The 27432-nt window shown below is 40.5% G+C and overlaps 2 protein-coding genes across 3 annotated transcripts in view; both read left to right on the top strand.

Moving 5' to 3' along the window:
• Positions 1-12137, top strand: part of prkcab (protein kinase C, alpha, b) — an 87412-nt gene extending 75275 nt beyond the window's left edge. For both annotated transcript variants that reach the window (XM_058653550.1, XM_058653549.1), the window contains 6 exons: positions 174-236; positions 999-1137; positions 1845-1925; positions 2059-2166; positions 9132-9272; positions 10602-12137. In XM_058653550.1, coding sequence (XP_058509533.1) covers positions 174-236; positions 999-1137; positions 1845-1925; positions 2059-2166; positions 9132-9272; positions 10602-10766 — 697 coding nt within the window. In that variant the 3' untranslated portion in view covers positions 10767-12137. The remainder of the gene's footprint in view (positions 1-173; positions 237-998; positions 1138-1844; positions 1926-2058; positions 2167-9131; positions 9273-10601) is intronic.
• Positions 12138-17203: 5066 nt separating this feature from the next.
• On the top strand, positions 17204-21237 carry cacng5b (calcium channel, voltage-dependent, gamma subunit 5b). Its single transcript, XM_058654208.1, has 5 exons — positions 17204-17419; positions 19066-19152; positions 19271-19411; positions 19506-19651; positions 20843-21237. The coding sequence occupies exons 1-5, from the start codon at positions 17224-17226 to the stop codon at positions 21101-21103; spliced, it is 831 nt and encodes a 276-aa protein (XP_058510191.1). The 5' UTR covers positions 17204-17223; the 3' UTR covers positions 21104-21237.
• The last annotated feature ends 6195 nt before the right edge of the window (positions 21238-27432 follow it).

Below are 27432 nucleotides of genomic sequence, written 5' to 3'. Positions count from 1 at the left end.
AATATAAACAAATCATAACACGAAATCCATAATCACGACATTAGATTAGAGTTTACGGTCAGACCTCTGAGACATCAGATGATTTAGTATTTACACTAGCATCCATACTTATGCTGCGTTTGTGTATTGTTTCTACAGTGACAAAGTTTTTCCTGCGTTTTCCAATTTTGCAGGTTTTATGCTGCAGAGATCGCTGTCGGTTTGTTCTTCCTGCACCGGAAAGGAATCATCTACAGGTGGGTGACAGACAGCAGAAAGGGGTTTAACAGGTTTGAACAAACTTGAAGCAGTGCCTCATTCACCTCCAGGTGGACGACCAGATGAAGAGAACAAGAGTCAATGAGAAATTTAGAGAGGGAGAGGATCATGAAGAAAGATGGATGTGTGTCTAGGTTATAATAGTTTTTATCATTTGTAAATACTTAGTTTTGTTTATATTAGTTTATTTTTTGTAACATAGAGTATTTGCCAGGTGCAAGATTCAGAAAGGTGATAATAAGTATTGTGTCTCAAATACAACCTTCAAAAAATAAATACACTTCATGTGAACCCAGAAGGATTATGTAGAAAGACCTTGAAAACTAAGCACATTTACGCTCCAATTTTAGTGAATTTTTGTTAGTTTTGTAAACACACGATTCAGTTAATTTTTTTTAAACTCAGTTTTAAACTGGTTTGACCTCGTTGAAACTGCACACATGGCGTTTAAATCCATAGTAACGACTGTGATGCAAATAACAACAAAATAACTGACAGACGAGGTGACTGAGTGAAAGATAAATGAAGTGCTGAGACTCAAAGTCATCCAGAGGAAGCAGGATGAGGGAGAACATCTTCTAATACAAGAAATCTTGTTTTTACCTAGTGAATGAACTGTTAGCAGGTGACATGCTCAGAGAGGCGGCCACGGTGTATGGTTTGTCTGTGTTTATCTACTTGTCACCTGAAATCTAGAAATATTCTTGTGCATAAATGCTCACGACACCTCTCGGCTGCAGAGACCTGAAGCTTGACAATGTGATGCTGGACTCAGAGGGCCATATCAAGATCGCTGACTTTGGCATGTGTAAGGAGAACATGTATGAAGGCATGATCACGCGCACCTTCTGTGGCACACCAGACTACATCGCACCAGAGGTGAGATACTGTGTGTGTGTGTGTGTACGAGTCGTATAACCACTCGTGCGTGAGTTACATCTCTGATAAAGAGTGCAGCTGTGATTTAGCTTTTTGCTCGTGCGGTGGTTTTATTATTGTTGTGTTTGTGTGTGGGAGGGAGGGAGGGAGGGAGGGGAGGGAAGGCGGTGTGGGATGGCAAATTGGACGGTTGGAGAAAGAGCCTTTGTTGTGGCAGCTCAAAATAGCTGCGTGTCTTTTAATGGGGGTTGAATTGGTTGAAGTTTATTTGAGAATTTCTTTTTTAATATAATGTCTTTGTGTCACTATTGCTGTGTAAAATTCACCTTCACTTGCCTCTAATTGCGCAGTATTGACAAGATAGAAACAGATTGAAGACACTTAAGTTGTTGATAACGTTGATAACAGACGTTGGGTTTGTGTATGTATATGTTTTTAATTAGTGTTGTAATAAGTACAAATACTTTATTTATTGAAAGAGCTACCATAGCTCAATCCATACTTTTCACTTTTTTACTATTTTAATGTGAAAAATTTAAGTTCATTATCAGAAAATGACTTTTGTTACAAAAGTACAGTAAATGTCATATACTTTAAGACTTTTACTGAAGTGATATTATATAAAAAAAAAAAGCAACTTCAACTGCTACCAAAGTCATTTTCTGGTGAGATACGAGACTGTTTTTAACCTTTTTTGTCTCTGTCAGATTATAGCATATCAGCCCTATGGAAAATCAGTCGACTGGTGGGCTTATGGAGTTCTTCTGTATGAGATGCTGGCAGGACAGGTAAAGCATTCTATTCAGCTGCGCCAATTGTACTTTGCATTGTTTTTCTTACGTTTAGTTGGGGTTAGGGTTTGGGTATTTTTAGGTGTCACCTTGAGCTCTCCCTAAATCTCTTGGACTTTGTCTTTTTCAGCCACCATTTGACGGAGAAGATGAGGATGAGCTCTTCCAGTCCATCATGGAGCACAATGTTTCGTACCCCAAGTCCATGTCAAAAGAAGCCGTGTCCATCTGCAAGGGAGTAAGACATGTTTCAAGGATCATGCCGTGTTAATGTAATCCATCAGTCATTATGCCACGAGCGGGGTCGTACTGTGAAAAGCATCGACACTTTCTTCAGCGCTGTCGTTGGATGCTGTCATTGTTGTTCATCAAAGTAATTACAACTGGTAACGTGACGTTTGTGAAAAGGCTAACAGGACGCTAGGCAGTTTATGATTTGTCGTAATTTTAAAGTACAGAGACAAGAAATTAAACACATTATCTGCGCGAGTTGTTGAAAAATAAAGCAACACTTCAGCATTGTGATTCGTTTTGAAGGTATTTGTCATAAACCAAGGTAAATTGACCGTGTGAGATTGAGCAGAAGATGGTGCTAGAGTTCATCTTGCCTGGGGTTATTTTGGATGACTGTCCAAATCCATCCAATAGTTGTTGCAGTGCACCACAGAGTCATGTTACCCTTTCCTAGAGTCATGTTTCTGACATGACCAAAAAAAAAACATGTCTTGTGATGATACAGTTCCCATAATGCACCTGTTAAGCACATTTCATGTCACATTTCATTTCATTACATGTTTTTGTTGGGATTTGGGGCGTGATTGGTTATGAATTTAGAATATTAATAATTGATTAATTATGGAATAATTAATTTCTTATAAAAAGTTGAGTCAAACTCAAATCGGGGCACCACTCCTCTCAAACAGAGGAGAACAATCGGTTCTGAATGAACCATTAATTCATAACCTCCAAAAACAGTCTCATAAATTAAGCGGACTACCAATTTGGATTATGATTAATAATTAACTTAATAATTGATAAATCACAATACTACATCAATAGTTAGGTGAATTGAAGGATTGGAATTCTACAGGGAAGAGGTTGGCAATATACACACTTGTGCAATATTAATCAGACCAGACTGTATATTTTATAAAACATTTATTAAAAAGACATCAAAGATATAAACAAAAATATCTACTAAATGTAACTATATACAGTGTGTGTGAAAAAGAGAGAGTCTGTGTGTACAGGTCAAATGGTCAAGTCAGATAGAGGTAGACTACAAATCAAGATGGCGGTTGACAAAGAAACTACAACAAGATGGCGGAATCAAAGATGGCTTCTTGACCGCATGGCTGCTGTGTTTCTTGGTTAACTACTTTTCTAAAGTGAGATGTCAGGTTAGATGAGAGGTTAGAAGCATGCACATCTAGAGCTGAGAGCTAAGAAGCATGGACATCACTAACATCATATTAACCTAAATCTAGGCATTACAACAACACTTTATGTGAGCAAGTAAGCTCAGTATAACATTTCATCTATGCTTAGCCAAGTAGTGTAATGCTATGCTAGGCCCAGTTACGTTACCAAGTCCTTAAAAGATGCAAAAGTGTCCTTTTGAGGTGCTGTCTGTTGGTCCAGGAACAGTAGATGGTTGACTGTGTTTCTGGTGTCTGTGGCTCAGGTTCCTCCTCACAAAGTTAGCTAGTTGGAGCTAACTTGGCTCTGGATCCTTGGTTGATCCTTAGGCAGGCTCTGGTGTCGCTGCCTCTGATGGGAGGATAGCAGGCTGCTGTGAGCGGGCCTGCTCGAAGATCAGCAGAGAGGGTCTCTTGCTGCTGGAAGCTTGTTAAGCTCTGTGCTGAAGGGTCTTCAGTCGAAGAGCTGAGGTCTGTGTCCTTCCTGCACCCAGAAGGGCAGGGGAGAGCAGAGGAGCCTGTGTCCTCCGGTGAGATGGAGACGAGAAGGGCGAAGAAGAGAGAGAAGGAGGGGAAACCTGGCTTTTGTATTGCCTGTTACATGGGGGTCACATGTCCAAAAGTGACCACTGAGGTGGGTTTCCCACTGATGTGTGGAAGATAAGGGATCTTTATTGACTGAGTTTTATGACACTCTTTGTCTCTGAGCAAGGGGCCATGTGTTCTCCATCCAAGATGCATGTGACTCCATCTTGAATGAGCTGATCCCCAACAATCCCCCCTTGGACTCAGGATCTCACTCCATGTGTGATCCTGAGTGCACAGTGTACAGTCCAGAGGAAAATCAGTTCATTCACTTTGTAACATCTGGGCATTGATTAACTCTAATTTGGCTAAGCAGTAATATTACAAATGAAGAACATACAAAAATGGCATTGTACAAAAATACCTAACTTTATCAGGTTAGTAAAAAGAGGAAGGTTAGATGTGTTAACATGGTAAATACCAAGAGTGGCAACTGTAAATGGATATCAGTGTGATCATAACTAGCCCTGTATGGTCATAACAAGATGTCCTTGACTAGTGTACAAAACTTATCCTACAGCTGGAAGGGTACAAACAAAAAGTAAAAAAACAAAGTTTGCCCAAGAATACAAAGTTGAGCAGTGGTTTTCTTAAGTGACGTAATAAGTCTGGTTATTACAGTGTTAAGAATCACTGAAATTGTCATATGTGCGTACCCAAAATCCGGATACCTACTCATCTAATAAAACTAAGAAAAATTTAAAATAAACAAGGAATGGACATTCTTCAGGACAGATTGGATTGTGTCCTAAGGGTTTGTTCCAGTGTGGAGCTCTAGTATCTAAAGCTTTCTGGAACTTGTGGCTTAGGGCTATAACACCTGTAGCTGGAGAAGCGGTGAGATTCACTGTTACTGTCAAATCGGTCATGATCATGTTCTGAACTGTACTCTGAGATACTGCGGTCATCATCAGAGTAATTTAGTGGCTGATCATGTCTTTGGGCCAGAATCTCTGAGTATGGTCTCCAACAACTTCTGTTGTGGGAGTGCCTGTCTCGGGGCAGCCAGTGGACATGGCAGTTATGCTTTCTGTCCCTAGGCTTCTTTTTGTCACCCCCCTTTGTTCTGTTGTGAGGATGAGATTTTGAAATTGTTTGTCTGGGTGACACTTTTGGAGTTGACCTGTCAGGTTCAAAGATTTTATCTCTCGCCTGTGGTGGGACAACCGATTCCCAAGCCATCTGAGATATCTTCTTTATCTCAAGCATGGAAAGGTTACCTTGGCTTGTCTGAAACACAACGTGAGTGCGTATGCATGGGTGAAGGTTGCGCACGAACAGGGACTTAAATTTGGGATTTTCTTCCAAGCCAGGGGCATTTCTTCCCTGAAAATACACCTTTCTCAAACGTTGGAAATAATCACGCGGATGTTCGCGACGAGTATGTTTAACTTGAAGGGCTGCAGCCATGGAAGTAATCTCGTCCACACTTGAGGAGAATTCTTCTATGAGAGCTTGACGAAGCTCTGTGTAGTTATTTCTAACTCTGAGGGGAAGTTCCTGTATAAACTTGCGGACTGCTTTAGAGCTGCTTTTCTCTACAAGTTTAATCTTCTCCCTCTCGGTTGCATTCGGAAGGTCCATAAGGGCTTGGTCTATCTCAGTAAAATAATTGTCAATGTTGTGATCACAGTTGTCTGGATCAAAATGATCAATGTCTTTTGCAAGAGATTCCAGTACCTTAAAACGAAAACATTCTGAGGTCTGAGCATGTCTTTCATGTGCTCCTGCTGTTCTCTCTGGGGGGTAGGTGAAGCCTGCATGGCTGTTATCACCATGATGCTGCAGAGAGGAGCCTGAAAAGGGGGAGGGATAGTCCTGAACTGACCTAACCCCCTCTCCATCGAGGTGAGCATGGAAAGCAGTGTCATGCATGTGTGAATAAAAGGGGTTCTGGGTAGAAATTCTACCAGAGGCTGAACTGCCTATATCAGAAATGTCAGATCTATATGACTTTGTTCCCAAAGAGTTAAGCTCATTTAGAAACTTTTCACCACTCTTGTGTGGTGGAGTTAAACGCTCACTACAGGGAGGCTGTGAGTCAGAATAACCAGAGTCACATCTGCTGGACAACTCTGGTGTCGAGAGATGCTCTGATCTAAGCTTTAACAATTCTTCCTTGTGGAAGCAGAGATCTGATTCTGCAGAGTGTAGGTCTACTAAGTAGCGCACAGCTTTCTTATTGGCCTTGTTTACCTCTTGGAGGAGGCAAGCATTCTGCACTCTTAGCGACTCAACGTCTTTCTCTAGAGCTGCTTTGCTCTGAAGTGAAAGGCTGGCCTGTCTGTGGAAATTCAGCAGCAAGCATTCCAACAATGATGCTTTGGATGCATTCTTAGCATCAACACTGTTATAGATGAGAGCGTTTATTTCCTCCTTGCACTCATTTAAACTTAACCTGTTGATGAACTCAACATAACCAGTCTTTAGGTTCTGTGCAAGAGATGAAACAAACAGTTCTACACAGAGATTCTCCATTTTTAGGTCTAGAGAAGAAGGAGTTTAAGCAAGTTGTAAAATACAACAAACAAATCAATTTGTTATTATTTTAACCTGAGGAACACTGTGTAGTGTCGCTACCCTTGGCTAACAACAATATAGATGTCTACCACATGGAAAGGAGCTTTCTTTGAAGCAGCTAAAGCACTGACTAGTAGCTATATTAGGCTTCAGAAATGTGGGAGCAGGGTTTAAGAAAATATTTAGGGGAAAATATCTTAAACTTAACTCAAGCTGAAACACATGAATGTTACAGCAAGGTACACAATTTTCACAGGGCTGTATAGCACACTGTGGCTCTATTTCAATTCTCACTTTGGCTGAAATGCACGGCAGTAACAGCACAAAATACAAGCTTTATGACACAGGGTTGTGGCACGCTGTGTGTTATTTAAAGAAAGAGCACTTAATTTACCAACCAGATTTTCAGTGTCGAGTTTCTACAGATCAAGTTAACTGGACAGTTAGCAACATTAGCAAGCTGAAAGACAAGTTAAAATCATAGGACTCAATATGATAACAATAACCAACATGTTTTTTCAGTTAAACGTAGTAAACCTAATTTGTACTCAAGGTACTTCCTGTATAACTGAAGTCTACTCCAGTCGAGGATTAGTGAAACGCCAAAGTCAAAGTCTGGGGAATCTACCTGGTGTATTGACCAAAATTATGGTCAATTAATATTACACAATTATGAATAAATTGCCAACAGTACCCTGCCTCACACGGGGCACCATTTATGTTGGGATTTGGGGCGTGATTGGTTATGAATTTAGAATATTAATAATTGATTAATTATGGAATAATTAATTTCTTATAAAAAGTTGAGTCAAACTCAAATCGGGGCACCACTCCTCTCAAACAGAGGAGAACAATCGGTTCTGAATGAACCATTAATTCATAACCTCCAAAAACAGTCTCATAAATTAAGCGGACTACCAATTTGGATTATGATTAATAATTAACTTAATAATTGATAAATCACAATACTACATCAATAGTTAGGTGAATTGAAGGATTGGAATTCTACAGGGAAGAGGTTGGCAATATACACACTTGTGCAATATTAATCAGACCAGACTGTATATTTTATAAAACATTTATTAAAAAGACATCAAAGATATAAACAAAAATATCTACTAAATGTAACTATATACAGTGTGTGTGAAAAAGAGAGAGTCTGTGTGTACAGGTCAAATGGTCAAGTCAGATAGAGGTAGACTACAAATCAAGATGGCGGTTGACAAAGAAACTACAACAAGATGGCGGAATCAAAGATGGCTTCTTGACCGCATGGCTGCTGTGTTTCTTGGTTAACTACTTTTCTAAAGTGAGATGTCAGGTTAGATGAGAGGTTAGAAGCATGCACATCTAGAGCTGAGAGCTAAGAAGCATGGACATCACTAACATCATATTAACCTAAATCTAGGCATTACAACAACACTTTATGTGAGCAAGTAAGCTCAGTATAACATTTCATCTATGCTTAGCCAAGTAGTGTAATGCTATGCTAGGCCCAGTTACGTTACCAAGTCCTTAAAAGATGCAAAAGTGTCCTTTTGAGGTGCTGTCTGTTGGTCCAGGAACAGTAGATGGTTGACTGTGTTTCTGGTGTCTGTGGCTCAGGTTCCTCCTCACAAAGTTAGCTAGTTGGAGCTAACTTGGCTCTGGATCCTTGGTTGATCCTTAGGCAGGCTCTGGTGTCGCTGCCTCTGATGGGAGGATAGCAGGCTGCTGTGAGCGGGCCTGCTCGAAGATCAGCAGAGAGGGTCTCTTGCTGCTGGAAGCTTGTTAAGCTCTGTGCTGAAGGGTCTTCAGTCGAAGAGCTGAGGTCTGTGTCCTTCCTGCACCCAGAAGGGCAGGGGAGAGCAGAGGAGCCTGTGTCCTCCGGTGAGATGGAGACGAGAAGGGCGAAGAAGAGAGAGAAGGAGGGGAAACCTGGCTTTTGTATTGCCTGTTACATGGGGGTCACATGTCCAAAAGTGACCACTGAGGTGGGTTTCCCACTGATGTGTGGAAGATAAGGGATCTTTATTGACTGAGTTTTATGACACTCTTTGTCTCTGAGCAAGGGGCCATGTGTTCTCCATCCAAGATGCATGTGACTCCATCTTGAATGAGCTGATCCCCAACATTTTTGTTATTCAGTATCCTTTATTTTCAGTGCGACACAAACACGTTTGTCTCTTTGTCTTTCACTGAGCATCACTTTCCTGACATCACCACTCTAGAGCAGCATCATAGTCGCTGTTATCACGATTATTTTCTTACAAGGAAATTATTTTTTACTAGGTCAATTCACAAGGCAGCAAAGATTCAATTAAGATTCAGACCCAATCTGATCCACTCTTTTAATAACAATGCCTGCCTCAGTCCCGGTGACAAAAGAGATTATCTTGACCCGCTTCACACCTCATTTTTAAACCTGATTCATGGTTGAAATTAAAAGTAGCTGCTGAATCAAAAGAAGCAGCACAACCGCCTTTGACTTTTAAAGCTGGTTGAGTGACAACGGTTTAAATGTCAGACTGGCTATGTGATCATTTAATACTTGTAATAATTCTGCCATGTACTGTATATAAAGATGAAGACGTAGATTGTTGATTCATTTTCTTGTTTTCCTCTCAGTATTTTCTTTCCCCTCAAGTATCAAATTGCCTCTCTTACATTTTCTAACCTGTCTCTGTGTGTTTGTCACCAGCTGATGACCAAGCACCCGTCAAAGCGTCTCGGCTGTGGCCCGGAGGGTGAGAGGGACGTCAGAGAGCAGGCCTTCTTTAGACGCATCGACTGGGATCGCCTGGCCAACAGAGAGATTCAGCCGCCGTTTAAGCCCAAAGTGGTGAGTGTGTCACAGTGGAACCTCAAACCTCAATATTCTCATCTCCAATATTCATGTCTAAATGTTTGGTTAAATTGCTTAATATTGCCCATAATATTAATTCTTCAGTCAGTCTAATTTTTTTCAAATTTTAAATTTTTTTCCATCCAGCTGTTACTCAAATGTAAGGCCACTTTTTTACAAAAACTGAAAAGGAAAATTACTGGTTTTCCATAATCTATTGTTAATTCATATTTTCTGAGGAGAGCGGCTGATTTAAATGGACAGTAAAGTATCAGAAGATGACCATAAAACAGTTAGTATAGTGTTTTATTCCTATAATAAAAATCACCCCTTCACAAAAAAAGAATAAAATCTCACACATATCATTGAAAAACAACTCAAACACAAGTTATGTCTCTATTCTCCATTCATCTTTACCCAGTGTAAGAGCCTGAGGTTGTGGATCCCAGCTGCAGCCACACATCAACACTTAAACCTGTTCCTGTCACCACAAACGCTGCTTTTCCATTCAGAGACCTCTGCATCCTCGAGCCCCCTTTGCTGCCCTCAGCGCCTAAAGCCTCTGCCACCGAGGATTAAAAATAGCTCTCTGAGAGCACAGTCGCCTTTACTTCCACACAAGGGCCACAATAAGTGCAACGTTACACAGCCAATGTATGTCTGCGGCCTCAAAGAGGGGGGGGGGCCCTCTTTGTGATGCGTGTACAGTTGTGGGCTCAGGCGCTGCGTCACATATTGGTCTGAAGGGACTCACAAACCAAAGATCCATCTGAGGTTTTATGACTTGGCTTGTGTGATCCTACAGAGCGGCGGGAAGTATACCCGACACACTGATGTGCCTCCTGAGAAAATGTCTCACTAAGAGCTGGTGCTGAAATCCACGAAAAACACATATGGATGTGTTTTTGTTCTGTATTACTCTTTCTGAACAAATGTGTCCCATTTATTTCTAAAAGTACCTTTGCTGTGCTGATGCAATATCTCTCTCTATACATATATATATACATATATATATATATATATGTATATATATATATATATATATATATATTAAGCTGCCTGAGATGCACATCAGCCCCAAGCAAAGCTACACTCTGAAGCCGATGCCCTCTACTGTGGATGCTTAGGGTCAGCTCCTAATCTAATTACACTTTCTGCCCAGCTACACATTGAACTTCATCCCTCAGGGACGGCTGGAAATCCTTCTGATAAAAGACTCATGAGTAAAAGCCTCTTAATCATGTTTTTTTTTTTCAAAGTCCAGAGATCGAAGCACCGGTCCGTCCTTCCCTGGTCTAACTAGTCTTCATCTCTAATCTCTTTCAGTGCGGCAAAGGTGCCGAGAACTTTGACAAGTTTTTCACGCGCACGCAGCCTGTGCTGACTCCTCCCGACCAGCTCGTCATCGCCAACATCGACCAGAGCGAGTTTGCCGGCTTCTCGTACATGAACCCTCAGTTCATCCACCCGTCGCTGCACAGCGTGGTATGAAAAGGGCGTTCAAACATTTGAAAAAAAAAAAAAAGACATGGACCGTCGGTGAATACAGGACATTTTTTCCAGTCTCCAACAAACTGTCCACAAGCTCTTTCTCTAGTGTTCTGTCTACTAGTTATCCGTGTCTGTGTAAGTAAATGCCCGAGGAGACGTAAGAAGAAGAAGAAGAAGAAGATGTTTAAAACGACGTTAAGTACAATCCGAAGAGAGGAAAAAGTCCATGAAACTATTTTTCTATCATTTCCCCAAACATCTCATCGTACATTCCGCATTCTGAATTTCTATCTGTTTCTCTAAAACCTACAGCCGTTTCTTTTTTAACCGTGTATGAATGTGTGAGTCTCATAACCTCCCCTGTCCTACGATACAGCACAAGATGAACTGAACATATTTTTCTGCTCTGTCCCGACTTTATCTACGCGTGTATATTATATTTATATACTCAAAAAAAAAAGAAGAGGTAGTAAACTGTTACACGAGTGCCAAAGTAGAGGTGGAAGTTCTTGTAATGTGTGTGTGTGTGTGTCCACCCCCCACCGGCCTTTCTCCCAAAACCCATGAACCGCGACCGTCTGTATCTGTTGTTTTGTGGGACGTGAAACTAGATTATAATCCAGTTCAACATAGACAAACGGATGCACTTGCAAGCTGTGTATGCCCATTTTGGTGCAGTGTTGGGAGAACGCAGTATATAGGGTCAGAAAACTGGAAGAGACCGTATTTTTAAAGTATATAGTCCATTTTCCATATGCACAAAGCAGATCTCTGTTGCATGCTTCTTTTCTGACTCTGTAGACTCTAGGACGCAGTACACATCTAGTGTCATTGTGAAATGTGTTATTATGACGTAAGCTATGTTAATTGTTGTTTGTTTTGGGGGAGTCCAAATCCCAGAAGAAGCTCCTAATTGTGAAGACAAAGAGTTTTGCTCCTGTTTTTATGTTTCGCTTTCACTCAGCATTTACGTCCTAGCGTATGTCAACCTTTTTTTTCTTTCTTTTTTTTTTGCTGTAAATATGTTTTGGAAAAAGAGTTACTTGCAGATTTTATACAAAAAAAAAAAACTGAATGTGCTTTTATTACCATAGACAATTTTAACATTTCTATGTTTAGATTATCCCTAAGAAAAGATCTATATATATATATATGTCTATATATATATTTATTTGGCTGAATCTTTGGTAGCTTTGGTATCAGCAAACCTATGTATTTCCACTATTTATCCATTATTTTCTACTCCGTGTCATATAGAGATATGCAGCACCTACTGTGAGTGAAACATTTGAATGCGCTCTTGCCTTGGTCGTCTCAGGACTGAATCCCCTCTGTAACTGAATTCAAAGCTAAGTGAATAATATGAGGATTTCAGAAGGATTCAGAGGATTTTTTTTTTTTTTTTTTTTTTTTTTTTAAATTTATGTATCGTGTGCATGCCCAAGGCGAGGCCTGACTTTAGCATGAGAAAGACCCCTGCATGATACACAGATCCTCGGTGTGGAGCATGGAGTTGCACAGAATGAGAGAAACTAGTCCAACGAGCATCGTTTGCATTTCTTCTCATCGTCTTTCCCCTTTCACTGTCCAAAAGCCCAACTTGTTTAGCTAAGAAGCAGAGTTTCAAACAGACAAAGCAGTGTAAAAATTCTCTGTTGGCTTATTGTTTCATGGTGCCAAACTGAGTATTTTTGTTTCCACTCCAGCAGTGTTTTGTTTTTCTGGGTTTTCTTTTTGTTTGTTTTTAACAGTGAGGGTTAATAAAAACTGCCATATTTAGCTACAGAGTTGGTTACTGAACACTAGACTGACCAGCACTCACAAGTGAGATTTATTTTAATGCGCAAGACCCCGTTCAGTCGTGGTATCATCTGTCCTGTGTTATCCAAGCACAAGGATAAGCAAGTGGCCACAATGTTTAAGCATGTTCGTTCATTTCTCATTCACCTTCTTCCACTTTATCTTGTTAAGGGTCAAAGGGAGGCTTCATCCTGGGTACGGTAGGATGCCAGTCCATCACAGGGATTACAACAACCAGTCGCACTCACATTCACACCCACAGTGAATTCATTTAGTCTTTATTTAACCAAATCTGGGCCATATCTGGGACAGCACTAAGGTTTTCATCCTTGTCTGAACTAAGGCCTTTCTGTATAGAGTTTGCATGTTCTCCCTGTGTGAGTGTGGGTTTTCTCCTGGTACTCCTGGTAACATTCAGAGGTTAATTGGACACTCATAAATCACCCTGGTCCTGAGCACCCTCTGCCCTGCAGGTTCTAGAAGTTTCCCTGCTCCAACACACCTGATTGAAATGAATGGGTCGTGACCAGGCTTCTGTCATCGAGCTCTGCAGAAGCCTGATAACGAGCTGTTCCTCTGAGAAACCCATGATCTAGTCTACTCTCCCATTCTACATGTCTTTGGACCAGCTGTGCGGTAACTGCGGAGAACCCACCCCACATACACACAGGGGAAACCGAGGTATTAGTCTGAAAACTGGGAGCCTTCCATCATGCTACTATGTGGCTGTCATGGTCTTTTTGCGTGTAGTGCGTTATCACTCGCCTCCTCCGCTGATGTCCTCTGACCAGCTGCAGTTTCACAGTGAACCCAAAGTATTTTTACACTTCTCAGGGCCCGTAGGCTAATTTACTTGTAGCCACCACCACAGTATTAACACTGATTGCCACATTATTTGTATATTTGTCCATTTTACAGCTGCACCAGTAGTGCTTTGATTCACTCCACACTCTCAAGTCTTCTTTTCTCTCTCGCGCTCTCTTTCTACGCGTCAAACACAAACACATTAATGCAGTCAGACTGGTTAAAGACGTCAAGTCATGTGAATCTGAATCATAGTTCTCCTGAAGTCACGGAGTCGGTAGCAAACTGATTCCTTATGATCACGTTTCAAGATGAGAGAAGAAATGCACGAGTCCAGCTGCTACTGAGCTCAGTGACTTTTGGAGAACGGGTTAAATATAATTTTGCTCCCGTGAACAGACTTGACGTCAGCACGGAGAAGTGAGATTTTTAATCAGAAGTGATCACTGACGGCACGACTTAAGACACGTTTGAATGCTCCGTGCGAACAGTTGCATACCAGGTCTGAATGGGGCCTTAAGAGAAAAGTGAACGTTTACTGTCTCACATTGAGAATCTGTATCAGAGGTTAAAAATGAAACACAGAAAAACCTCGATTAATCAAACGTCGGGGGTACAATTCCACTGCAGGTTAAAACGAGAGCCACAGTGATGTTTGTATGTGTTTCCTTTCACTGCCCCTGCTTTTGTTTACCTGATTCTTCTTGTTCCTCTGTTCATTGTGTAATGATGCAGTGCATAAATAAAGTATGACATCTATTAAAAAAAAAAAAAACATTGACATGCTTTGTTTTTTTATTTGTGTGTGTTTTAAAATATTAATGATTTTAGTGTTGCTCTATCTTTATAAAAAACGATATCATGGTGTTTGCTTGTGAGCCTCTTTGGAAGGTTGTGTCATCGTTGCTCTCTGTGTACAGCGGATATTCAGCTTATTTAGGTTACTTTGAGCAGCCATTCATTCTGATTCATTAACCAGTCTTAATACGAGGTGACGTCATGTGCGGTTGTGCTGTATCTGTGTGATTCATGTTTGCAATTACCACAACAAACCTTAATGGATGTATTCAGATCATACCAGCTCAGTTCAGTATGCCAGGCTGACTTCAGCTCCGGCAGAAAGCAGCAATTTCCTGTAAAGAACCAATTTTTATTTATTTTTTATTTTTTTATTTTTTTTTACTTCAGATGATTATTATTATTACGTGTCAATTTTGAGCGGGTTGACATGCATTAAAAACTCTTTGCATGGAGTTCAGGTGAGGTGTCATCATGCTCGGACCCGTGCATTGCCCCAGGGCTCTATAGTGCCCTCCTAAGGTCAAAGGCAAATGGAGCAAGCCAAAACTAACTTGCATCGAGTTTCACAAAACTCGGTAGGGACACGTTATCGCCCAAGACGAACAAAAAAGTCTCAACTCAACAGGAAGTTGGCCATTTTGAATTTGGCGTTCCAACTTGGAGGTTTGCACATTTTGTAAATGAACAAACTCATCTTTGCTCGTTTATGGTTCCAACATTAAAAACAATGTGTGATTGTACATATTCTTATTATTTTGTGTTGATTGTTTATTTATTTTACATATTATTATGATTACTGTACCGTGCATATAAGACAAGCTTCACTCCACGTCCACCCCTCCTCTCTTTCTCTCTCGCTCTCTCTCTCTGGCTGATGTCAGAGCTGGAGCAGTGTTTACTTCAGTTCGTTCCCTCTCTGACTCGCAGCTTCACTGTCGTCTTGTGCTTCACAGTTTGCAGCTTGACAAAAGCAGTGATCGGTTGAGACGCAGCAGCTTCATCACCTCCTCAGTCGTCCTCAGCCAAAGAGCTGAGCTGCAGGACACAAACAGGTGAGGTGATTTTATTTATTTATTTATTTTATTTTTTTTTTTTTTTAAATAAAGTGTAGGAATGACTCCTAAAGTGGACATTGTTTATAATGAGCAGGACTTGTCACGTGTCAATATTATTATTATTATTATGCTTATTATGTTTAATTAAGTTTTGAGTTTGTCACAGCTTTTCAGTAATGCCCACACGTGTGATGCATGATTTTTAACCTAGTTAATGTCTATTATTGTATTGATAAGTGAAGTATTTCTATGGGGAATTTCTACAAAATTATGAAACTGTAATAAATTGGCATGCAGCTCGTGAAGTGATAATGATCTCATGTGTGAGATATCTTGTCTGTTTTGTCAAGTCTCCTTTGTTTGATGAGGCTTTAGTATTAGGTGTATTATTATATTGTATATAGTATATTTGTGACTGGTTTAGTGAGACGTGTGATCATCTGCATGTAATTGATCATTTTCACAGCTGCATGAAATCCTGAATTTTTACTTTTCCAGTTGAATTTGTCATCGTAGGTGACAGGTGTAAGATTTTAGACGAGTCTCCAGAGGATTATTTTATGTCTGCTCAAAATATGTGAGGATTGAGATAGTGGTGGTTGTGTCTCAACAGTTTGGGGGAGAAATATTAAATGGTTTTAAAGTCTAAATCTATCCATCTATCTATCTATCTGTCTATCTGTCTGTCTGTCTGTCTGTCTGTCTGTCTGTCTGAAAAAAACAAAACCAGCAACAATTAATTCAAGTTCAGCTCTTGTAAAAATTAGCTATTCATTAACGACTAACGACTGATGAGATGATTTGATTCCTTCCTCTGTCCCAGTGCATAAATCATTCCCAAGTCCTGGTGATGTAAATCATCACCCTGTCACCGCTCATGATGTCACACCACAGTCATGTGATCAGTGTGTGAAATCCACACTCTTGCTGACTTATAGATGCCTCTATGAGTGTTTTACCTTTCCCTGTTAGAATGATGGCTGTGGAAGATCAAATCCCACTTTTTTGTGTGTGTGTATTATTCTCAGTACATTCGGGAAACTCAAAGGTGTTCCTGACTCAGATGTCATTGATTTGAAGGGAGAGACAGATGTAGCAGTGACGTGAACAAAAGTTTCATTCTAGGGAATTGAAAAACAGTGCAAATAAAACACACGTATGTGAATCTGTGAGTCAAACAACTGTGTTTACGTGAGACTTTGAAATACATCATGACAAGTGATCTGACTTTGTAAATCTGGAGTAGGTGGTCTGTTTCTCCTCTACATCTTTTCCCTTTTCCTCAGTTGAGCTCAGAGAAAATCTGCACACACACACAAAATGTGGTTGCCATGGCATCAGAGGACATTACAATCCCTGGAGATTTACTCTAACCTTAACCATAACTTTAAAACATGTCTTCACCATAAAATGTAGTCATTTACATTATCGGGATCTTGATTTTTGTCCACACAATGTGACCTTATAGGGTCCCCACAACATAAGGAATACCTCACACACACACACACACACACACACACACACACACCTTCAAAGCCCTGTGAGTGAACTTTAAGGTTATTGTGTAAAACACCCCAAAGTCGATTGATTTGGTTTGTTTACATGATGCATTTGCACATGTTAACCTTGTTCTTGGTGTTTTACAGCAGTTGGCATCCAAATAGTTTTCTTTTTCTCATTCTTTTGCCCTTTATTCTCCCTCTCTTCCTCCTATCCAAGGGTAGAACAGAGCTTCTCGGGTCCCTCATTTTTTTTAATGCCTCTTTCTAATCACAATCTATGTCTGTCAATCAAGACCAGCAGAGGTGTCTATGGGATGTGTTCTGCTCAGCAACAGGAAATCAAACATCTGACTGTTGTTCACATTATGTGAATAGAAAGAATAACAAGGGAAAGTCCTCACATTGTTCATGGGACCTTTTTCCTCTTTTAACCACAGATCTCTGGAACAACCCCCCCCCCACACACACACACACACACACACACACACTGTCACCATGAGTGCGTGCAGCAGGAAGGCCCTGACTTTGCTCAGCAGTGTCTTCGCAATCAGCAGCTTGGGTCTGCTGGGAGTGGCAGTCAGCACTGACTACTGGTTGTACCTGGAAGAGGGCGTCATCATGCCTCTGAACCAGAGCACTGACATCAAGACTTCGTTGCACTCGGGCCTCTGGAGGGTCTGCTTCCTTGCGGGTTGGTAACAGTTGGACGTGACACATTTCTTTGCATTTCATTTCGCTCGCGCAATTTGAAGGCAAATCATGTAAATTAGGATCGTGACACAGACGCCGGTGTGTCAAATGTTAAAGTGTTTGTAGAGGTTCTAAATGTGGCAGCAGAAGCAGCAGCAGCAGCAGCAGCAGCAGGGAACTGATGCTGTCACACTGATATATCATCACTGCGTCAGCCACATTTGATATTCACACAGAATGACATTCACAATTACTACTTCATCGCATGTGTGTGTGTGTGTGTGTACTTATACTTGTTACTTTTCTGGCTTTAACCCTGTCAGGACTAGTCATCCTCATGAAGACCAAAACCTGATCCTTTTCTGCTCCTTACCTAATCCTACAGACCATCTTGTAATTATTGGGGGGTGATTTTAATCTGGTTTAGGATACTGAGCTCGCCAGATCATCTTAGAAGCTGAGCTGTTACTCCCTTAAAGTTTCACAGAGACCATGTGGTTTTGACAAATCCATGGAGGGCCCACGTTTCCCTCAAGCAACAGTGTTACATCACTCTTAGAACAAAGCTGAGAGACAACTCCTGCAGACAAGGCAGCATTTCTTTCAGCACGGTGACAAACCAGGCCGATCCTCAGAATACTGTTACAATGGACCCAAATGAAACCATTAAAACATCATTATTATTATTCTTCAATTCACCAAAAAGAATTCTCATGATCTAGTGCTCCCAGAGCAGCCACAGAGGTCAAACGAGCAGCTATTAAGTCCCTACAGCGCTGTGGACCAGGCGGCTACACACTTTTCCAAAACACAAACTCCAATTTAGGTGAGGGTATTAAATGATGCATTTATGAAAGGGTGAACACCACCACGTTGCTTCAGAAACACATAGACCATCTTCTCTGTAGTTACAGACCTATTTCCCTCCTGATCTTTTATGGATTTCCAGTTTCTTACTAAACTGAAAACCACTGCCCTTTGTTTTTTGATCATCTGCTCACTCCGTGTGAGTGTGTATGAGGAAACAATTGGACGAGAGCATCATTTATACTATGTGTTATGAGTGATGTCCTGTTTTATTATAACCCCTTCTCAAGGTCAAGGCCAAATGTATTTATAAAGCACATGTAAAAGTCGTTTTACATGCTTAAATGAAGTTAAAGGAATCAATACAGTTGAGTTAGGAAAGTCACTAAATAAAATGTGTAAAAACACACGTAAAAGTAACACAATAATGTTTTGTAACCATCCCACATGGAAACCAATAAAAATATGTTATACAATATCAAGAGTAAAAACATGACAACTGTTGATGTGATTCAGTGACCTTCATGAAATATTGAAGGCGTTTTACTGCCATAAGTGTCTTGCTGTTTTTCAGTTTAAGTTTATGATTTTAGTTTGTATTTAAACAGTTTTGTCTGTGTTATATGCATTCAAACCCACCACATATTTCACAAAGCTGTTATATATATAGATTCATCGGGTGATGAACTTTTTTAAGGTTTGGAAGTCATAATACCTCAGGACACACGGAGGCTGCACCAGTTTTCACTGTGTGATTTCTCTATTTCTTTCATGGTCCTTCATTTTTACTCTATACGATGTTTTTCGCCTTGTCCCTAAATCTGTTCCTGTCCTCTCCAGGTGAGGAGTCTGGTCGGTGTTTTACCATCGAGTACATCATGCCCATGAATGTCCAGCTCACGTCAGAGTCCACCGTAAACATGCTCAGTGAGTAACTACATCGGAAACATCCAACAACAACAACAACAACAACAACAACAACAACGTCGGGCTTAAAGACAGCATTTTAGTCCAAACCCTTGTCATTTTTCCTCCCACTGTTCAGAGATGATCCGCTCAGCCACTCCGTTCCCTCTGGTCAGCCTTTTCTTCATGTTTATCGGTTTTGTCCTCAACAACATTGGGCACATTCGTCCTCACCGCACCATCCTGGCCTTTGTCTCTGGAATCTTCTTCATCCTCTCAGGTACATGTTTACTTCTCCTGCTCTTGTTTCTTGTCTTGTTTCTCTCTTCATTTCTTTCGATCCCACATGTTTCCCTCTTCTCTCTGTGTCACAGGTCTGGCTCTGGTGGTGGGTCTGGTGCTGTATATTTCCAGTATAAATGATGAAATGTTGAACAGGACTAAAAGCACTGAGGCCTATTTTACCTACAAATATGGCTGGTCCTTCGCCTTCGCTGCCATTTCCTTCCTGCTCACCGAGGTGAGCAACAGACCATAAACACAAATGACGGCTGTCCAGTCCTGCTGTCATATCAAATGATTTTACCCGGTGTCTTTCATTACCGTCACTCCCAATTATTGGCAACCTTTTTGAGGATGTCACACGGCGATGCAGTGCCTTACAGCAACAAAGGTCACCAGTTTGGAGCTTGGTTCTACGTCTTTCTGTGTGGAATTTGCCTGTTTTCCCCATGTCCTTGTGGGACTCTAAAGCTTCTTGGACGCTCTAAATTGACTGTGTTGACCCGATGACCTGTCCAGGGTGTGACCTGTCTTTTCACACCATGTCAGCTGGGATGAGATAAAGTGGCAGAAGATGGATGGATGGATGGATGATGTGCGAGACTGTAATCCTTCAGTTCTTCTGATTGTGTATCAGACAAAACAAGTGGCCTAAATCTGTCATGCTGAGTGTTTTTTACCATTCAAAAAAACATTGCATATACTTAAAGAATTCAGTTTAATCCAAACCAAAACAACGTTCTTATACAGTCCAAATATAATTGAGCAACAACGCTCCCTTCAACCTGAGGTATATTCATCCATCTTCTACCGCTTTGTCCTCCACATGAGTGTCACAGGTGTTGCCGTGCCAATCTCAGCTAACATAGGGCATTAGGCAGTGTACACCGTGGACAGTTTGCCAGTCCATCACAGGGCCACAAAAAACATCCATTCTCACACTAATTTATCGTGTCCAATTACCTTTGCCTAATGGAGAGCAGCAAAAATGGCTCTTACACTGAGCTTTAGGAAATTATAACATGCTTTTATGCTGTTTTTACACTTTATTGAAAAAGATAATAATAATAATAATAATTGGATCAAAAAAAAAACATTAGAAAAATACTCAATGAGGTGAGCTGTCCTTTACAAATTTTAGTTGATTGGTTAAAATATTTAATTTCAGCGAATTTCTACCATAAGTAAATTTGATGGTCAATTTCTGATGCAGTTCACACTGTGTGGAGTGTCATGAGATTCTGCTGCTTTCTTGTGGTGGCAGAGTGAAACTGCAACGCAACAGTTTATGAGCAAACTCCATGCAGAAAGACCTGCAAGAAGAGTGCTAACCACTACACCAACTGTGTGGCCTTTTATGAGCAAATGTATTCTTCTATTTTATGATGTCCACCTTTGTTTCCTTCTCCTGCATCCTTCTCCTCTGTAGAGTGCAGGCGTCATGTCAGTGTACCTGTTCATGAAGCGCTACACAGCAGAGGAGATGTACCAGCCGCGTCACCCCAGTTTCTACCGCCCCCGACTCAGCAACTGCTCTGACCACTCAGGCCAGTTCCTCCATCCAGAGGCCTGGTCCCGTGGACGCAGTCCCTCAGACATCTCCAGTGAAGCTTCACTCCAGATGAGCGCCAGCTACCCCACACTGCTCAAATGCCCTGACTATGACATGGTCTCCTCTTCACCCTGCTGATGATCCAGGTCAGGTGAAGATATAACGTGAAGAATCGAAAGGCAGAGTGAAGACAGCGAGGAAAAACACTTGCTCGGACTGTTAAGTGTAATTATAGTCAAACAACGATAATAAATCAAGCTTTTTGCACCGTTTATTGTCATCTAAATGTACAGTTAAACCCTCAAAATGAATAAAACCACACGCAGTTGACAACACTATACCCTGGTGGGTCCTTCTATAGGAAAAACGTCCAAGGACCTTGTGCTGCACTGATGATGTGTCCTCAAATTTCCCTTCAATATATGAATGAATACTTAAAATTAGCAAATAAATTACTTAACAGAACAAGATCTGTCTGGTTAAAATAAGTAAATAAGAAATTAGCCAGGCCAAATATTATTTAACCCCTAGAGGTTGGCAACCGATATCTGACCTGATGTGGAGAACAAAGTCTAGTTCATGTTTGAAATTGCTCATACATCACAATGTTTATGTCACAATGAGGCAGTCATTTTTTTTTAGTATGTGATGTAAGTTAATTTGATTCACATTTTATTTCTGCCTCTGAATGAATATTTAAGTATTTCTACAAAGTGAATGTAAACAAAGTTTGTCCACATCAAGAATCCCTTTTCTTGCACAAGGAAAAACACACACATTATTGTCAAGAAAGGAAAACAGAATCTTATTCACAATATCCCATTCAACAGCTGATTTCTAATATTCAGTCATGCTTCCACTTGGTCAGCCATTGGCAGAAGACAGGTGTGAATGATGTCTCTCCAAAGGAAACATCTTGTCCTGCTGATGTGCTCTTGGAGAAGATAGACAGTGTGGTCACTAAAGTTAAACATTTTCATTTCAAAAATGTAAAATGTTCATTTCCATCCAGTGTGAGAGAACCAGGTATTATAGTACAACAAGAATGAGCGAGCCACAAATGGTATATAAGATATACAGTGTTTGAATATTAAATTCATGTTGATGTGAAGATGTCGGTGTAGAGAAAGTGTTAACTCTGAATGACTCGTTGTGCTGTAACATTTAAAATGTGGACGAATCATCCATGCAACAAATGTCTAAATTAAATAGTTTGGTGCTGCATTGACCAGCGGAGAGGACGTACGGTATATGGTCTATTTATCTCTGATGTACAGCACTTTGCTGTTGTTGTTTTTAATCTGCCGCTATCATTGGCTTGTCCTTGTTGACAGTGACTTTTTGCATTACCAGTAGATGGCACTCTCTCCTCAGTCTTCCACCTCCACATGCATGATTTTTCTTTCAGGTACCAAAGAAGTTACCACAAACCTTTTCTGTTCTGCTACACTTCATTTCACCACCAGGTAGCATTATCTCTGCATATTATCCATTAATCATCAGTGAATGAATGAATGCAACACACATTTGCAGTAAGCTGTATTATGTATGAATACTTCATATATTTTGTGATAAACACTAAACATAAACTAACATAAAAGCTTATTTTTATATGTTGTATAGAGAGGTGTTCAAGGATCATAGTTAACCTCTTGATGCCTGCTTTTATGTGAGGAAGACAAGTTCCCATAATGTGACAGATTTAGGGCCCCACAATTTGAGTACACACACTCATTGGTTTCCATGACTTCAGAGGACATTGCATTGACTTACATTCATTTCCTGGAGACTTACTCTGACCTCAGCCATAATTACTACTGACCTAATCCTAACCCTTAAACTAACCTTAACCCTTAACCCCTCTGACCTCAGCCTAACTTTAAAACACCTTAAAATATAGTCATTTATGTTTTAGGGACTTGATTTTTGTCCCTTTAAGGAAGACAAGTCCCCATAATGTGACTGTGTAAACAGATTTAGGTCCCCACAGCATGAGGAATACCAGGTACACACACATACATACACACACACACACACACATTGCTCTCTGTTGAATTTCTCAGGCACACACTGCCGCCTTTGTGCTCAGTGAGCAGACGCCAGATAAAGACTCTACTCATACGTATCGCTGAATCCAGAAAAATCACCTCAACTCCGAACTCTGATCAGGTGATGATGATGATGATGGTGGTGGCAGGAAAGAAGTGGTCGAGACAGAGAGTTGGACTTTTTAACCCAGAGAGGGAAGGAGGAAATCCTGCCTCCATCCATGACCTTGGCGACAGGAAGACGGTGTAAAACCCTGTCACGTCCACTGGTTTAGATGTACTATTTATACGGTCAAATGCTGCCATAACACAACTTTCCCCCTTCTTTGCAACACGTGAGCTCCTCAGATCCACTTGATATTCAGATTTTATAAATGAGCCTTTTGATATGTCAGGTGATGTGGGGTGGAGAACTGCTTACCTGTCTATATTAATATTTGTTATTTATCTAATTTTTTTTCCTTTTGGCTTCAGCATCTCTAGGGGTTACCACAGCGGATGATCCACATATTTGAGTTGGCAGACTTTTGTATGTCGGATGCCCTTCCTGATGCAACGCTCCCATTTGTCCCGGACTTGGGACCAGCACTAGGAGTACACTGGATGTGGCCCCCCCTGTGGCTGGGGTCAATTTAGAGTGTCCATTTAACGATGAGCGATGGGGATTGGGTACCTTGCTCCGGGGCACTTGACCTGGTGGGGACTTGAGTCAGCAACCCTTCAGTCCCAAACAAAAGCAGTTAAAAGAGGCATCGTAATCTGAATACAAAACAGACAGATTAAAACCAATAAAAGCTATAACATAAGAATCAAAAAGATCAAAATTGTGCACCGTGAAACCATTAAAAGGTTTTGAATTGTAAAATTCAGACACAGAGTCCTATAAAAGCACACTAGTAAAAGTGTGCCTCTAATGTGGATTTAAAGGAGGGGAGGGAGAATAATCTACCTGACAGGGCCTGGTCACCCTTGGACCTCTGCTGAGTGTGAGGAATAACAAGAAAGTCTCTCACTGAGGACCTCAACTCTATATGTAGGTGTATGTCCAGACTGGGCCTTAAAATGAACCATTAAATCATCTCTTAAATGCATTGGAAGCCAATTGGGTACATTTAAAATAGGAGAAGTGTGTTCTCTTCCAGTGGTAAGAAGTCTTTTGGACAAGCTGCTGTTTATGAAGACTCCCTCGGTTCAGTCATGTCAATAGGGTGAGGATGCATAACAGTTTTCTAGGTTTCTCCTGGATCAAGTTTTCTGCGCTGGAACAAACAAGACCTTACAAAAGAAATGACCCGTTGTTTGAGATTAAGGGTATTGTAACACCAGGGTTTCTACTGTCGTATGTCGTATGGTATGGTGTAGTGTAGTGTACGTGTGGAGTGTTGGGTTGGGGGCATCAGGAGGTGATCGCTCTCTGGAGCAACTGAAGTAGCATGACTGCTCAATCAGGTCACGTGAAGTCGGTCAGGGGGAGAACCACAGACGTTTGTCATGATGGCCGGGCTAATCTGCCAGGCGTGCGACTGCCTGAGGGTGTGTATCCTTATTTGCACAAGAGACACGGAGTCAGAAAGCTCGAAATCCCCCACTTGTTGGGAATGTGAGCTCTTTGTTCTGTGGTTTGACCTTGTCTCGGTGTACAATACACTCTAAAATGACTGAGCCTAATTGATCATTTGCTGATTTGAAACCTGAATGGTCTCAAACCTGCATCTGCTCACATTCACTCTGATCACTAAGGATATCTGGGCCACATTTTAAGGTTTATTCTATGACTCAGAAGCACATTATGACATTTGTGAATGTATGGGTTTGCCTCTAATGGATCGTGCTCTGACTCAGTGAGGACTCTGTGCTTGATCAGATCCAGTGCTGACATAAATGAACATTGACAGTGAACCATATTCCAAAATCTATCACCAAAATAATTCATATGACCTATTTTCCCTCTTAGAGAATATTCAAATAATGGCTCGCTCTGTGTCCTGACTGCTTTGCATGGCTCCATGGATTTAACTGTGTGTGACTGAAGTGACTCTAACTGCAGGGTCTTCCTCAAGATTCCCCCTTTGCTATACTCTCTATATTTTGCGTTTTTTCCTCCTAATTACCCACCAAATTGAAGTTTAACCAAAGACTTAAAACATTCTCATTCTCTCTGTTTTTTTTCCCTTTGATTTTTTCCCGGCTCAACTAATGCCACACACCTTTGGGAATGAAGTTTCCTCTAACGCACATGGTTAGGTCATCACATCTGCCTACGCTTCATGCCACAGAGTGTAGAGAAAACAAACAGTGTCTGAATGCATGGACCCAGTGCTGTGGTCACACGTTTACCCAGGTGTAACTTTAGGGTCCTCCTGCACGCCTCCAGTTTCTCTTTTTCTTGTCATTTGGCACCACACTGCACCTGACTGGATTGTGCTAGATCAAGGTCTTTTGGTTTCATTGCTTTGTTGGTCAATTATGAAGCAAATGTAATGAAATTGAGATTAAATAGAGCAACGTTTAAACTATAGACTTTATTATTAGTCAATCAGGCCATCTAAGTGAGACTGGTAAAATGCCTTTCCAGTGATATAACACACACACACACACACAGTTTGACTGAGCATGAGGGAAATCGTTTGCTTTTCCGTACTTAACTCAAACAGATATTTGTGTTTAGTCTAGCGGACATCTCTTTGTTTAGATAAAAGTACTGAGAGTGAAACATCTGTCCACGTATGAATAAACAAATGAATGAATACATTAAAACATCTGTTCGTGCTTGACCATTAGAATAATCCACACAGGAAGTGAGACCCCTTCTTTCTCTTTGGAGGCAGGAATGTTATAATTGAAACCACGTGTGAGACAAGCTCTCTTTCTGTGTGTGTGTGTGTGTGTGTGTGTGTGTAATATTCTCTGTTCCACTATTTCCAAACCTGGTGTTTGTAGCAGCTTACATAAGAGTTGAGTCGGACATTGGACTTTCATATTTTGCATTCTTGTGTCATTTCACACGCAACATACTATTTGCAGCTGTGTCAGTCACTCACTCCACTATTTGATTCCATAAATCATCGTTCTTGCACAGCACCTTTCTGTTTAGAATGTGTCGCATGTTTAATGGTCCCCCACTTCTTTTGAGTTTTTGCTTCCCTGCATGACGAAGAACTCATCACTCAACTAAAGAGATGGGACTGGATTGCACAGCTGAAACCCTGCAGGAAACATTCAGTATCTGTGACTAACTGTGGAAAAGCTGTACTTCAGGCACATAATAAACAGTTTTACTTTTCATTTTCTACCTCTTTGTACACTTAAAAAATACTGCACTTTTTACTAGTTACTTCAAAGAAACATTGTTGTAAAATGCCAAGAAATATAAAGTATAATAATGCATCGTAATTAATTTATTGAATTAAAGTATTGGTACAAACATTTCAAACATACTTTACTTTGTTTTTTATTTTAGTAGTAGATATTGCGCACACTTAAAAAGTAGTTTAAGTGCTCCAGTTATTTAAAACGTAAAAAGGTACCATATATACCGTACACAAAGTTTCCTAGTTTACTGAAAATTCTAGATATTGCACATAATAAAAAAGTACCCAAAGTCGTCCACTTAACAAAAAACGTATAAAAATAGACACATTTATAAAAGTACTAGTTATAAAAGTACCTTAAGTGATCCAGATGATTAAAACCACATAACAGTACTATGCACACACTTAAAAATGTATGAAAGTACTAGACATATACAGTAAGTATTATTATTATTGTTATTATCCAAAACTTAGACTGAAAGGTTGAAGATAACGATATATGAAGATTGCACACACTTAAAAAAGTAGTTTTAGTATTTAAAAAAAGAGTAGTAAATATGTACCATATATAAAGTACCCAAAGTTTAAAAGTACTAGACATTAAACATTAAACATCATGTACAAGTTAGAATAATATATAGAAAGTGCTAGTTTTATAAGTAACTTAAGTTATTAAAGTTGATTAAAAACACATAAAAGTACTATGCACACAATTAAACATGTATAAAAGTACTAGATATTGGCCATAGGGATAACATAAAAACACACAAACACAGACATCTTTAACAACTGTAGCGACAAGGCGAAATGCAGAATAATCAATAGCAACATAATCGATACATGTGATTGGTATAAACCCAGGTGGAGTCACGTGAGAGTTGAGTAAAAGATGAACGCTGACGCGCTGCTCAGGCCGTTTAGCGGAGCTGGGATGGGATTAACCACAAGTGTCAAGTTTGACAAGAACGTGACGCCATTTCTCCGTTTGCACTTTCAAAATAAAAGACGCGGCTTCCTTGTGGGCTTGACAGAGCCGCGAACCCGAGCGTTGCTCTTTTATTTTGGAGGCACATGTACCCCACTGTGGCTCGTGTGTTCGTCACATTGA

This window comes from Solea solea, chromosome 16 (assembly GCF_958295425.1).
Source record: "Solea solea chromosome 16, fSolSol10.1, whole genome shotgun sequence".
NCBI classification, from domain to species: domain Eukaryota; kingdom Metazoa; phylum Chordata; class Actinopteri; order Pleuronectiformes; family Soleidae; genus Solea; species Solea solea.
This window is presented reverse-complemented; position numbering and strand designations above follow the sequence as displayed.

Coding starts and splice junctions, on each gene's coding strand:
- cacng5b (XM_058654208.1), top strand. CDS start 17,224: ATGAGTGCGTGCAGCAGGAAGGCCCTGACTTTGCTCAGCAGTGTCTTC. Junction 19,412..19,505: donor AATCTTCTTCATCCTCTCAG/GTACATGTTTAC, acceptor TCTGTGTCACAG/GTCTGGCTCTGGTGGTGGGT. Junction 19,652..20,842: donor TTTCCTTCCTGCTCACCGAG/GTGAGCAACAGA, acceptor TCTCCTCTGTAG/AGTGCAGGCGTCATGTCAGT.